Source organism: Anarrhichthys ocellatus, unplaced genomic scaffold, assembly GCF_004355925.1.
Source record: "Anarrhichthys ocellatus isolate YVR2014 unplaced genomic scaffold, GSC_Weel_1.0 scaffold524, whole genome shotgun sequence".
NCBI classification, from domain to species: Eukaryota; Metazoa; Chordata; class Actinopteri; order Perciformes; family Anarhichadidae; genus Anarrhichthys; species Anarrhichthys ocellatus.
This window is the reverse complement of record NW_022280498.1, coordinates 1-12,725: the sequence shown is the minus strand read 5'-3', so window position 1 is coordinate 12,725 and position 12,725 is coordinate 1. Positions and strand designations below refer to the sequence as shown.

Genomic DNA, 12,725 nt, shown 5'->3' with positions numbered 1-12,725 from the left:
CCTATCCAGCTCTCACTTTCATCTTACGCTAACGAGGGGCTCATTAATTTCTAATCAAAGGATCCCGATTTACTGCAGGTCCATTGAGGATATTCAGCCCTCCACACACAGAAAATGGATGGGGTCATCACATTTTAAACAATACATCTGAAGACCAGTGGGCACACGCGAGTGCTCACATAAACCCACAAGGTGATGGTGAATCTATGTCAAAACATATATGGCCACTTTTTTGATCAGATGTATTGGATTCTATACAGCCAAAACTGTGGCAAAGACAAGTGAGAGGAGGGAGAAAAAGATGGAATGGTATGAGCACTAAGAGAGCTGCTTTGTGTTGAAGCATTGCAAAAAGTTCCCTTGCACACATCTGGAAAGAAGACACTATCTCACTGTGTGCTAGTGAATGTGTGTGTGTGTGTGTGTGTGTGTGTGTGTGTGTGTGTGTGTGTGTGCGCTTTGGGGCACGTGCATGCTGGAATGGCAGTTCCGCCACATTCCAGATAATTCCACACACAGGCGGGTCCACTCTCTCCCTCTACTCCCATCTCCATCTGAAGGAACACCATCGGTCACTCTGGTCCGTGCTTGTGTGTAAGTAACTGTCCGGACTCAGGGAAACCGATGACTGCGCCTGTCCATCATAGGCTGTTTAACAAGAAATTCTGCCTCGAGACTCTGCTGCTGCTGAGAGCCAGAGGAGCAAACTACAAGTTTTATCAGTAAGAAACACCTTCAGTCTATCAGCCGAAACAATCGAAATCTCTACAGACTGTAAACAGTTAAAATGTCATATGCTTTTGTAGCTGTAGATTATTAAAAAACAAATCCTTTTAGAAAGTTACAGAATATGATAATCATATCAAAACCAGCGTTGGTCATTAACCAATCAGGGTTGAGAGTTCATGTACTCTTATTTGCCTTCAGCATAAAACGAGAGAGAAAAATAGAAAATAAATAAAGAATCAGCTTATTTGAATCAAAAGTGGAGTAATCAAGTAGCATGTAGAGTAAATTCATTGATCATTCGGATTATACATTTCAATATTTTTAAAAGCAGTCGGTCCAAGGTTGGTCTGCTGAATTGATTGCCTTCATTAAAAAGATTAATTTAATTACATAAGCAGCATATATGAGAGTCAATCGTTTCCAAACTTTCCTTTCGGCTGAATAACATCTGTATTTTTCACAATGTAGAACAGAGCAACGTGGTGAAATAACAAACCCAGTGGTTCAGTTAACACTGTCCAGCCAACAATGTCACTGCCCTCTTACACTCATCCTGTAATCAAAGGCCTGCACCTGTACAAAACACTGTGTCTGCATAATATCACAAAGACACTTCAGTTCAGACAAAAGGCCAGGTGCACGCACAGGAGGAATTAAACCAGAGACAAAAGACAGCAGCTCAGCAGCTACAGTAAACTTGTGTCACAGTGTCATCTAGTGTCGTCTTTAAGAATTGGAAGAATTACGAAAACATTTTCTGCAGTGGATTAATTGATAACAAACAATAAAGTTTTGTATTTAAACTGTTAACTTGAAATATCCAGAAAAATCTAACTTAATGCAATTCAACGGGATGACATACTACATAGAAGTTAATTTAGATGAATCCTGCAACTCCAGTGTTTCATCACACAGTGAGGTGGAAATCTATAGAATGCGGGGGTGTTTAATTAGAATGCATTGTATTGTAATGTGTCCCTGTTATTTTGTCCACTACCTGTGTAAAGTGGGGCACAGATGTATATTACAACCAAGACACGCCTGCTGGAGCTGTTAAAGCACGCAGCACGCCGTAGTGACACAAGTTAACAGAGAGCCCTGAGAAAACTACCATGACGCAGAGCGGAGAGTGTGAACAACTGTTTGACACAAACATTCACGAGACCTGCAGAGCACTTACAGACACTGAGTGACTCACACAGAGCTCGTTGGGGTAATAAACCTAGAAGGCTTTGGAGTAAATTGATTACTAACAAAAGAGCCAATTCATTCTTTCATTCTAGGATCGACAGTTATACAACACAAAGGTCAGTAAAACACCTCTGCTTGATTTCGCCCCCCCCCCCCCACACACACACACACACACACACACACACACACACACACACACTAGCATGCTGACCTGACCTCTCTTTGGACACAGGCACTTGCTGAACAGCAGAATGTTAAATAAACCAATGGAGGAATTCTACTGAGTCAACACAGCCTGTGGAAGTGGAGCGCTCACTCTGTGTCTGTGCATGTGTGTGTGTGTGTATGTGTGTGTGTGTGCGTGTGTGTGTGTGTGTATGAGGCTGGGAGCAGAACAGAGTGGTGTCTGTCACAGGGTAGTCCTGAGTAAACTCTGTTTAGAACCATTCTGCCCACAGAATGCACAGAATCCAGCTGCTATGGCAACAGAAACCTGGTGGTAAATCTGCTTAATTCCTTCTCTCTCTCACACGCACACACACAAACACAAACACACACACACACCTACACACACGACCTTCACGTTCCATTGGGATGATGCAGTGTTTCCTGTACCATCCCTATAGATATATTCCTTCAGTTTTAGTTAAATATGATATATTTTATTGTCCCCGAGGGCAAACTCTTGGACTCGTAGCACTGCTGATCCATCATGATTACAAAACACAGTAAAACTACACAGTCCAACAGACCAATAAATAATATCCAACGCACTCACAATAAATATAAAGTTTATAACATAGTCAAGCATCCAAACAACACCCTCAAATATAATAATCCTCCACAACTCATTTACATCCATAAGCCCCTTTCACAGCAGACATTTTGACTTCTCATCCTCGGAAAAACACAGGTGTCACTAAACCAAGTATGCCCTGCCAGTGACAGCCAGCCACCATTCCTTTTATTATTTACACCTGTGCGTTTTGTCAAAAGGTCTGCTGTAACAAATGCCTACTTTGGCCTACTTTCTCTCCACACTTTCTCCCACCAGTGATAGTGAAATCAAAAGAGACGTTTTTGATTTAAAGACCCTTGTACACCGAAGGGTGTTTTCAGTTAATTTGGCTGATTAGACCTCTGCAAAATGGGCCGAAGTAATGCAAAGAACCTCCTAATGTCCCCAAAATCTATTAACTAAACACAAAAGATGTATGTTGCCCCGCCCTAACAGGTGCAGCAAGAGTGTAAGGCGTGGAGAAGATGTCTGATCAGATAACAAGTGAAAACACCTTTGTAATGCAATGGGTATGGCTTTAAGATTTGACTGTAATCATTTAGTTATATACTCCAGTATTGCTAACAAGGTTTTAAATATGTAGTGTTTTACACTGAAAAAGTTAACTTAAAAAAGTGAGTATGAAAACTAAAAAACACTTGATTTTTGAGGGCTTTTGAATAACACTGTTATCCCAAAATGCGATACACAAGTGAAATGGAGGATCTACTCAAAGCTGCTGCAAAACAAAACGCAAAAATATTTAATAATCTTTTTTGGTCGGTCATAATCCACTTCAAGATTTACACAACGTCTTTCTGACTATCATCAAACCTTAATTTAATCTTGAACTGGAATAATGACAAATCTGAATTACATTGCAGGTATCTGAAACTGGAATTGCAGCCATACTCATAATCTAGTTGCAGATACCTTTGAACTGTAGATATATGTAATAAAACACTAAATACACATGAATGGTAAAAGTAATCTTAATCGTACTAGTCAATTTAATAAAGGATATCTAAAGTTTTGACAAGTCAAAATATACTTACAGATATCTTGAATTAGAGCAGATATCAGTAATGAATCTAGCCAGCAAATAAATGTTAAAACAGCTTTCCAAAATAAAAGCACAGGCGGAAGTACTTAAACTCACCACTTTACCGCCACTACTACACATGATGCTGATGCTATGTGTTGTTTTATAACTTCACGCCTAGGCTCAAACGTTTTTTATCATAGGTTGTGTAAAAGTATGTGTGTTGTATTGTGTTAAAGATACCGGGTACGAGTGTGTGAGGATGGCGTCATCGAACGTAAACCAGAAGTGACGTTTTCCCGTTCCCTGAACTTCCGACTTGCACGTGTGTTTACTAAACATGTGGACGATTGAGCCCTAAAAGTAATAATAGTACTTTTACAAACACACTTGTCGTTTGTTATCGGGTTGAAACATGGGGAAGCTGAATGTCGTGGTGTTGAGATATTTATCTCGAGATGACTTCCGAGTCCTCACAGCGGTAAGTAGCTAGCTAGCTAACGTTAGCTAAGCTAACCGTTAACTGCTCGGTCCCAGCTGAGTTAGCCTCTGCTAGCTTGAGTTAGCCGGTGCATGTCACCGTTGCGGTGAGTGAAATGTCGTCAGTGTTGTCATTGTAGAGAGTTGACAGAGGCTCACACTTTGACGCCCATCTTAAAACAATACTTGCTTGCCCATGTACCTTGAATAGGTAGTCGGCATTCCTCTTGTCCATAGCTTACAGTAGCGCTCCCTATGACCATTAAACTAACCTCAGAGTAAAATCAGTCAAATGCCTCTTCGACGATATGTCATCATATTGTTGTATTTAAAATCCCAGGCCATGCTCTCATCAAGCGGTGCTCATTTCATCTCAATTCAGCTCTGCAGCACTATTTCTGCTAGCAGGCTTGGATTTAAAGCGCTCTGATCTACTTCTGGTTCTTCCTGTGAACGTTCCTGCACACAGGTTGAGATGGGGATGAAGAACCATGAGATTGTTCCAGTGAGTCTCCTGTCCTCCATAGCTAGCCTTAAACACGGCGGCTGCAACAAGGTCCTCAGAGAGCTTGTCAAACACAAACTCGTGGCCTATGAACGCTCCAAAGGTGAGAAAATACACAGGAATGCTCGCTGAACCTCACTAGTCTTGGTGGACATAGTACATTTAGGTCATATTTGTAATGTGGCATGTTTGTGTGGATTTCAGCTGTGCAGGGTTACAGGCTGAACAATGGAGGATATGACTACTTGGCTCTGAAGACCTTGTGCGCCAGAGAAGTTCTCATCTCAGTTGGAAACCAGATAGGTGTGGGTAAAGAGTCAGGTAAGAAAAAAGTTGCATACGTAGTACATAGTCTGCATATGTTCACATAGCCACCTCTTTTTCTTGTACAAATCTCTGTAAAAATCAGGATAGAGGTTGTTGTTTTTACCCATAATAACCATAAAGAAATACTCAAAAATACTTCAAAAGCCAGTAGTTTGTGCAACGTTTCTCTTGTTGTTGATGTAAATGACTTCTGTTCTATGTCAGTTTCCCAGGCTGCTTGGACAATGTCAGAAACTCTCTTATTCATAGAAATGTGAATAAAAAATGTGAATTCATAGAAATGTTTGTTTGCGCTCACTTCCTGTAGATATATATATCGTGGCGAGTCCAAACGACGACCAGTACGCTCTGAAGCTTCACAGATTAGGTCGTACCTCCTTCAGGAACCTGAAGAACAAGAGAGATTACCACCAACACAGGAAGAACATGTCCTGGCTCTACCTCTCTCGCCTGTCTGCCATGAAGGAGTTTGCCTACATGAAGGTAACGGAACAAATCAGAGAAAGTTATGTGGACTAGAAAGAAAATGTCACCAGCAATTACTAAAATGTCTCCTAATGTTTCAGGCATTGTATGATCGGGGCTTTCCTGTTCCTAAACCTGTGGACTATAACAGACATGCTGTCGTGATGGAGCTCATCAATGGATATCCATTGTATGTAAACAAGTCATCCTTCTTTCTTGCTTTGTATATTGCTTTAGTGATGGCAATAGCGCACACTTCCTACTCTCAGTTCCTTGTGTAATTTAGAGTGTATTGTTGTCTTTCAGGTCTCAGGTGCATAAGCTGGAGGATCCAGGAGCCCTGTACAATGAGTTCATGGAGCTCATATTCAAACTGGCCAATCACGGCCTGATTCATGGAGACTTTAACGAGTTCAACCTGATGCTGGACGACCAGGACCACATAACTATGATCGACTTCCCTCAAATGGTGTCCACCACACATTTTAATGCTGAATGGTTGGTGTCTTGAGTTATACAATTGAAAATGAATGAACACCTAAGATTATGAAACAGATGTAAAGATGAATCCGTTGTTCACTTTTTCTAACTTTGATTATAGGTATTTTGACAGAGATGTCAAATGTATCAGAGATTTCTTTGCCAGACGATACAATTACGAAAGCGAGCTCTTCCCAACCTTCAAAGACATCAGGTAACTACGCATGGTTATGTTCAGTTGCAATAAAACTCCTGATGTACAAAAAAAGTTGTCTTGGTGTTCATTTTAGATGTGTGATGGAAAAACCTCATGTTGTCTGCTCTGTTATTTATTAAACAACTTGATTTTATTTAATTGTTCAACATTTTTCCAAGTGTTTAGAAAAATCACATTTTGCATTGATAATTGTTTTATCTTATCGTTATTTGGAAAGCAAGTCTTACGTGATCTTTTGTTGTCACTGTTTGTCCCTACAGCCGCTCTTGTTCTCTGGATGTCGAAGTCTCAGCTAGCGGCTTCACCAAAGATCTGCAGAGAGATGCTGCATTGCTACACCCAGCTGGACCCGAGGGAGAGGACGACGACGATGATGACGAAGAGGAAGCGGACGAGGAGGTAGAGAAAGAAGAAGAAAGTGTGGACATGGAGAAATATAAGCATGCAATGCTGGAACTGGAAGGTCTGAAAGTCAGCGACTCGCATGCAGATGTCCAAAATGAAGAGAACAAGAGTGAAAAGGGGGAAGAACAAAAAGAGACTGAGACGACATCTACTGCAAGAAGTGATGAAGAGCCAGATAAGGACTTGGTGGAAGAGTTGAATGAGGCAGTGGATGAGTGTCCAGAGCTGGCAGAACTTTCTGCCTCCAACAAAGAGTTCAAACCCTTCAGGTAAGCACAGTAGGACGTTATCATAATCCAACATGAAAAACATGTAAGATGACATAATGTTTGAATATGCCACACTGTGGTACAGAACCACCAAATCATTTTAGGTCTGTTAATACGAATTCCTGGTCGATAAATTTCAGATTATAAAATATAGCATAATTTGCATCAAATTTAGCAAGGATGTTTAAAAACATGCAAATTATACCCCAACAGTGATTTACTGGTTTTTGTTGTTCCATAATAGCAGTTGGGTTTTTTGTGTGTTTTGTCCTGCAGAGACTCAGACAGTCTCCACATGGCAGACCACCGGAGGATGAGGACAGACAGTGAGGGTACAATGGGCAGCATAGGGGGCTGCTCCACAATACCACCGGTAAGAAAAACACAGACACACACACACACAGGGTCAAGGTGAGAGCGCCATACACTAATACAGTACCATTACACAATACAAACACTCTGAGGTGATCCCTGAATGTTTGGACACTTCACTAGGCATAGCAATCCTAGTAATGAGTTTTAAGTTTTGACAAGAGCTGAAATGTCCTGTAGGTGCTGCTGAAGAGCTTTCACACGGTGTGACGTTTGGCTCGAAGCAGAAACAAAATGTCTACATACTGTTTTGCCTGCATTGCAGAGACAGACAGTGCGTACATTCATCTGTAGTAACCAGCTGTCGTTATGTTTGTGTGTTCTGCAGGAGGTAGTCCGTCAGAAGGTGCGGGCGCAGCTCGGCAAACAGCAGAAGGCTGCACAGAGGAGACGTCTGCAGAAAGGAGAAGCCAACTTGGTGACCAAATCCAGAAGAGAGAACCAAGAGAACATCACGTCTAGTCTGGATGGCGCCTCCTTCTGGGGATAACTGCAGAGATGGACAGACTGAATTTGCGTCAACATCTTGTTTTTTTTCTGGTTAACATGAACTTGAAGAGTTGAAAACAACAACAACACAGCAAGAGTGTCTCTGCAACACCTCAACTGCTCCGTACCGCTTTGTGAAACACACAAGAGTGAAAACTGTGCATTCAGCAGATCACCACACATAAAGACGACAATCTGTTTTCATATCTGAACTGTAATTAACTACCATGTTAAACGTACAGTGTAATTTAGATATCGAGTCCTTATAATAAAGCTGTATAATTCATAATTAAACCATTCAAATCACCATTGATGTGTTTTCCTGTGTTTATTCAAAAGAATGGTTTAAGAAGTGAGCAAATTTAAAACAATTTCTGACAGGACATCATATGCACCTGTGCATATCAACTTCATGATGGAAACAAAAGACAAACCTGTTAATTAACATTTGCCATCAATGAAGCACAGCTTTAGTTCATGCAGGACACGGAAGTCATACGCCCCCTGCTGTAACCAGCCGACAGCCAGACGATTGAATCATCGCTTCTCATCGGCCACGCACCAATCACAGCCCGCTCTCATCTCAAGGAGGTTCATTTAAATGACTCCCTCCTCACTGATCCTTTCTACATCTATGCTGTGACAGACCATACTGCTGGCAAAGCTTTCCCTGCTCCACTCCAGCCTCCACCCTTTTTTAGATCGGAGTTCATTTTGCAAAGCAAATGGTTGAAATGTATTTAAAGTTTACTTCGGGCTCATTCCTGTTTACCTGGGGGGTTATGCATGGTGCTCCCTGTTTTGGCTTGGTAGCTGCTTGGCTAAATCCTAGGAGCATTTTAAGAGTGGAGCCGCCAGCGCCAAGTTTAACTATTTCCATTTTTTGCAATAAATGGTTAAAAATCTATTCAGTGTTCCTGAATGAAGTGTATTATCAAGTTTATTTTGGGTATACTGCTGACTGGGTGACTAACGTGAGTGTGGCTTTAAGAATCAAACGGAATGCAAGTTCATGAAAAGCTTGTTTATTCTCAACTCCCAGGGTTCAAAGATCTCCATACTATTATTGTAGTTTGAATAGATCTCCACCCTCCCAGCATCCAATCAGAAAAGTAGAGATTGATAAAAGCATGTGGCAACATACATGCTCCAAAACACACCAACACATTCAGCATGAAATGGGCACTCATACTCCAACGCTCTGTGAGGCGGACACAACTCAACTGACATGTAAAATAAGAGAAAGCAGAGGACGTAGGAGCTAAGAAACCACTTCTTTCTCAGAATTTGGTTCATTTATATGTAAGAGGCTTTCAGAGAGCGGGTGAATTCAGACTTTAACAAAGGGCATTCATATTGAAGTGGGTGAATGGAGCTCAGAGCCGGGGCTCCGTGGTCTCAAATTAGTGTGTGAAGTCAAAAGTATCCCACCCCCACACATCTTATACATTTCATGTTGTGTAGAATTGTCCCTAACATGGTGGGCAGTGAGGGTATTTCATATAAAAAGAAGCATCAAGCAATATACCTTCCACAAATTAATATTATTCCTGTTCCTCAAGGTGGTACATTGTGCCATCTGTGGTTTAACTTGGCAACTTTGTGCAGGTCTTTAACTGACCGACTCTGTTCAGGGATTAGCCAGCTGCATGGCCCGAGGGGAGGGGCTCAGCATTCCAGCTCTGCACCTCTGTGTGTGTGTGTGTGTGTGTGTGTGTGTGTGTGTGTGTAGAAAGAGTGAGGGGCCCCCTGAGCTAATTGGCAGCGAGGGTGACAAAGGTGGTCCGCTTCAAAAAAGAAACCCTGGTGGGATGTTCACACAGGGGAGGAGGAGATGGGGAGAAAAGGAGAGTAGAGGGTCTTTCAGATTTTGAGTTTATTCCTCATGGTGTTCCCATCCTGAGCTGTGATGGCGGACGTGGCTGCTCAATTCTAGCGTCATGTGTGTTGTTTTGATGGATCATTTTGATGAGAAAAGTGGACTGATTGTATTTGAGGCCGCTGTGGAAGCAAACACCGGGTAAAGATGAGCGAAGTGGAGGTGGAGGAGAGCATCATGTCATACCTGTCACAGAGTGAGACTGACACCAGCACCAAAGACTGTGAGTAACTGAGGAGTTTCAACAGGAAATGGACATATCTTTTTGTTTTAGATAAAAGAGTCAAATTGTTACGACTGTTGTAACCACTTGTTTTCTCATTACTTTGTTATATTCCTACAAAGTATTCCTCCAAGTGTCAGTCTTCGTATCCCTGCTGCCATAGACTGAGCTGCAGCCAATAGTTTGGCACAAAGTGAAGGACGCAGGAAACTTTTAAACTTTTTTCAGGGTCAAAATAAGCTCAAAGCATTACAAAATGCTGATTTGTATAAGTTATGGGGTGCCACTTACTAATTCTACTTCAATAAACACTGTCTGGGAATGCTGATGTCTGGCTTCTATATTTATGTTAACATTTACACATATCCTTACAGGTTTACTCAGAGCGAGACCAAAGAAACCTTGGGATGATAACACAGAAGAGTTATCAAAACATTTTACAAATGAAAGTTAATCCGTCTTCCCTTTGACATGTGTCCTTGTTATATGTGTGCAGTGAATGTAGTGGCCATGCTCCATAACTTCTGGGAGCAGAGGCAGACAGGTCGGTTGAATGGTTCCTCCAGTGAATCAGATGGTTCTGTTGGGGACGCAGCCATCCACACGGAGAGCTTGCTGCTGTACGAGTCTGCACCGTCCCCTGGTCCTCCATATGTCTGCTATGTCACCCTGCCAGGAGGAAGCTGCTTTGGTAACTATAAGGTGTGTCTATCATCATCTGTGCTGCCTGGCAGGTTGTCCTCCATGACGTTGGAAGTACACGTATTTGACCAAAAATAAACTACAAGTTAGCATTTTTTAAATACATGATGCAGGTGATGTTTCTCTCTTGATGGTGAAATTGCAGAGAGCGTGGAAGCATCAGTTGTAAATGTAATAACAAACACATCACTTAGTTTGTTATACTATAGAAACGATTAGTGTTATTTACTACGCTTACATAGTAATAATACTGTTTAATCTGCAATTGCTTCTCTTCTTTTTGCTGCAGCAACACAGACTAGATCTCAACTAAATTATAAAAAAATAAAACAGCCCCTAATTCACACAAACTGTTAATTTTCTGAACAAAAGTATTTGTTGTCTTCCATCAACTTTCCCGTCAGAGGTAAGAGCTTACAAGCAACACTTGAAGGTCATTTAATGCAGATAAACACACAGTCACACACACTTTTAAGGTTTATTTAAATTAAAGACAACAATGCCTCTCAATGGGCTCATTGTGACCCAGACAGCAGCCCCCAGCTCAGAGAAGGCATGTGATTGGTTAACTGTGAATGCCTCTTATGTTCTAATCTCATTGATGAATTGAGGTCTGAACCCATGATTAGCTGTAATGAAGTGTAAAATCATCATAATTTAACTAAGAGCAGGCGCCCATTGATAGACCGAACTTGTTCACTCAAATCAGTCAACCCCAGGCTCACATACATCAGCAGAACCATAAGTGTCTGTTTGAAGTGACAAGGTTTCACATCTTTTTCCACTTTCTTTTTGCACTCTTTTTGACATCTTAATCCTTTATGTTCATCATCTCCTCACCCGCAGGTGTGTGAGACTCAAGCAGAAGCTCGGAGGGATGCAGCTCGTGTGGCTCTGATGAACTCACTTGTGAACGAGCTGCCATGTCGACGCATCAACCCTCAGTTCATCACTCACAGTTTGCAGCAAGCGGCCACAGACAGTGCTGTGAGTGTGGTATTTCACTTTTATTATAAGAATGTAGTCGCAACATGAATGTTGACCTGCACCGTTGTCTCTGTAAAGGTCTCTGTAGAAGATGCTTGTGATTCAAGCACCAGCATAGGAACCTACAGTGTGCTGCTCCGCTCCTACGTAGGAAAGACAATGCTGGAGTTTCAGGTAAAACATAAAGCCAAGGCCTATTTTTCTTCTCGCTGTGCTCATAAATCATGCGGTAATTGCGTGAAATATCTATTTACTTCAAAGGATTCAGGCTTTGTGAAGGGATACTTTGCCGCTAAGGGATCTGAAATTGTGTACTTATAATTGGACCCCAATTAAAGCAGTATCATTTTACACAATTAGGAATTATTAAGACAAACATGACAAGAATCACAACCACTGGGGGGTTATTCCACCCTCCTTTGTTATGATTACCCCCCCATATAATAGCTTTGCTCATTTATTCCCATGCCGAGATTTCTTAAGCAGAAGTCTGTAGAAAGGGGGTTATTAGCAGGAGGAAATGGGTCCATTATCATTCCTGCTAAAGAGCTTCCAAGTAATATACACACTTCCATACGTGCACACCTGTACATACACTTACACACAATGAAATGTATTCACACACATACATTAACATCTCTGCACACACAGCACCAGTGATAAGGTATTCGGCTGTCTGTGCTTCAGATCATCTATACATGCAGTCAGTCCAGGAGGTGTTGGACGTCATACAGAATCATAAATAAGTAGCTCAGGGTGGATGCAAAGCTGGAAACAGAGTAAACAGACCAGCAGATACAACATGGACTTCAACCCCAGACAACTTGTGTGTTATGCTTTCCATCTGGGTCTCATTAGGTCAATTTCAGTTCATGTATAGACTTTCTCTGTTTAACACTAATGTCACCAGCTCTTAACACATGGCAGCTGGTCAGTTAGACAGTGTTTTATACATCAGGGTGAAACCTACCTGGTGCGTAAAGATTTACAATATCTTTTCAAACCAATCATCCACAGCTAAGGTGTGAGCTCAAGAAATACCCTCATAATATGTCATCTTTGTCAGACCTATGTACACAGAGCTGGATGTTTGGGTTTGTTATTCAAGTCATTACTCATGGGGTTGTACAAGACTTTCTCTCTCTCTCTCTCTCTCTCTCTCTCTGTCTCATTCTCACCCACTCT

At 41.6% G+C, this 12,725-nt stretch overlaps 2 protein-coding genes across 2 annotated transcripts; both read left to right on the top strand.

Annotated features, from left to right (window-relative positions):
• Window positions 1-4,018: 4,018 nt before the first annotated feature.
• LOC116401551 (serine/threonine-protein kinase RIO2-like) lies at window positions 4,019-8,092 on the top strand. The gene is made up of 10 exons (XM_031880009.1): window positions 4,019-4,221; window positions 4,690-4,828; window positions 4,930-5,046; window positions 5,360-5,535; window positions 5,619-5,707; window positions 5,824-6,015; window positions 6,119-6,211; window positions 6,475-6,888; window positions 7,165-7,261; window positions 7,589-8,092. The coding sequence occupies exons 1-10, from the start codon at window positions 4,156-4,158 to the stop codon at window positions 7,748-7,750; spliced, it is 1,545 nt and encodes a 514-aa protein (XP_031735869.1). The 5' UTR covers window positions 4,019-4,155; the 3' UTR covers window positions 7,751-8,092.
• Window positions 8,093-9,590: 1,498 nt separating this feature from the next.
• Window positions 9,591-11,880, top strand: LOC116401552 (protein limb expression 1 homolog). The gene is made up of 4 exons (XM_031880010.1): window positions 9,591-9,851; window positions 10,348-10,553; window positions 11,400-11,540; window positions 11,619-11,880. The coding sequence occupies exons 1-4, from the start codon at window positions 9,776-9,778 to the stop codon at window positions 11,859-11,861; spliced, it is 666 nt and encodes a 221-aa protein (XP_031735870.1). The 5' UTR covers window positions 9,591-9,775; the 3' UTR covers window positions 11,862-11,880.
• The last annotated feature ends 845 nt before the right edge of the window (window positions 11,881-12,725 follow it).

Excerpts from the sequence above, each read along its gene's own strand:
- LOC116401551 (XM_031880009.1), top strand. The coding sequence starts at position 4,156 with ATGGGGAAGCTGAATGTCGTGGTGTTGAGATATTTATCTCGAGATGAC. Across the intron at positions 4,222-4,689 it reads ACTTCCGAGTCCTCACAGCG|GTTGAGATGGGGATGAAGAA; the intron begins GTAAGTAGCTAG and ends TCCTGCACACAG. Across the intron at positions 7,262-7,588 it reads GCTGCTCCACAATACCACCG|GAGGTAGTCCGTCAGAAGGT; the intron begins GTAAGAAAAACA and ends TGTGTTCTGCAG.
- LOC116401552 (XM_031880010.1), top strand. The coding sequence starts at position 9,776 with ATGAGCGAAGTGGAGGTGGAGGAGAGCATCATGTCATACCTGTCACAG. Across the intron at positions 9,852-10,347 it reads TGACACCAGCACCAAAGACT|TGAATGTAGTGGCCATGCTC; the intron begins GTGAGTAACTGA and ends ATATGTGTGCAG. Across the intron at positions 11,541-11,618 it reads AAGCGGCCACAGACAGTGCT|GTCTCTGTAGAAGATGCTTG; the intron begins GTGAGTGTGGTA and ends GTCTCTGTAAAG.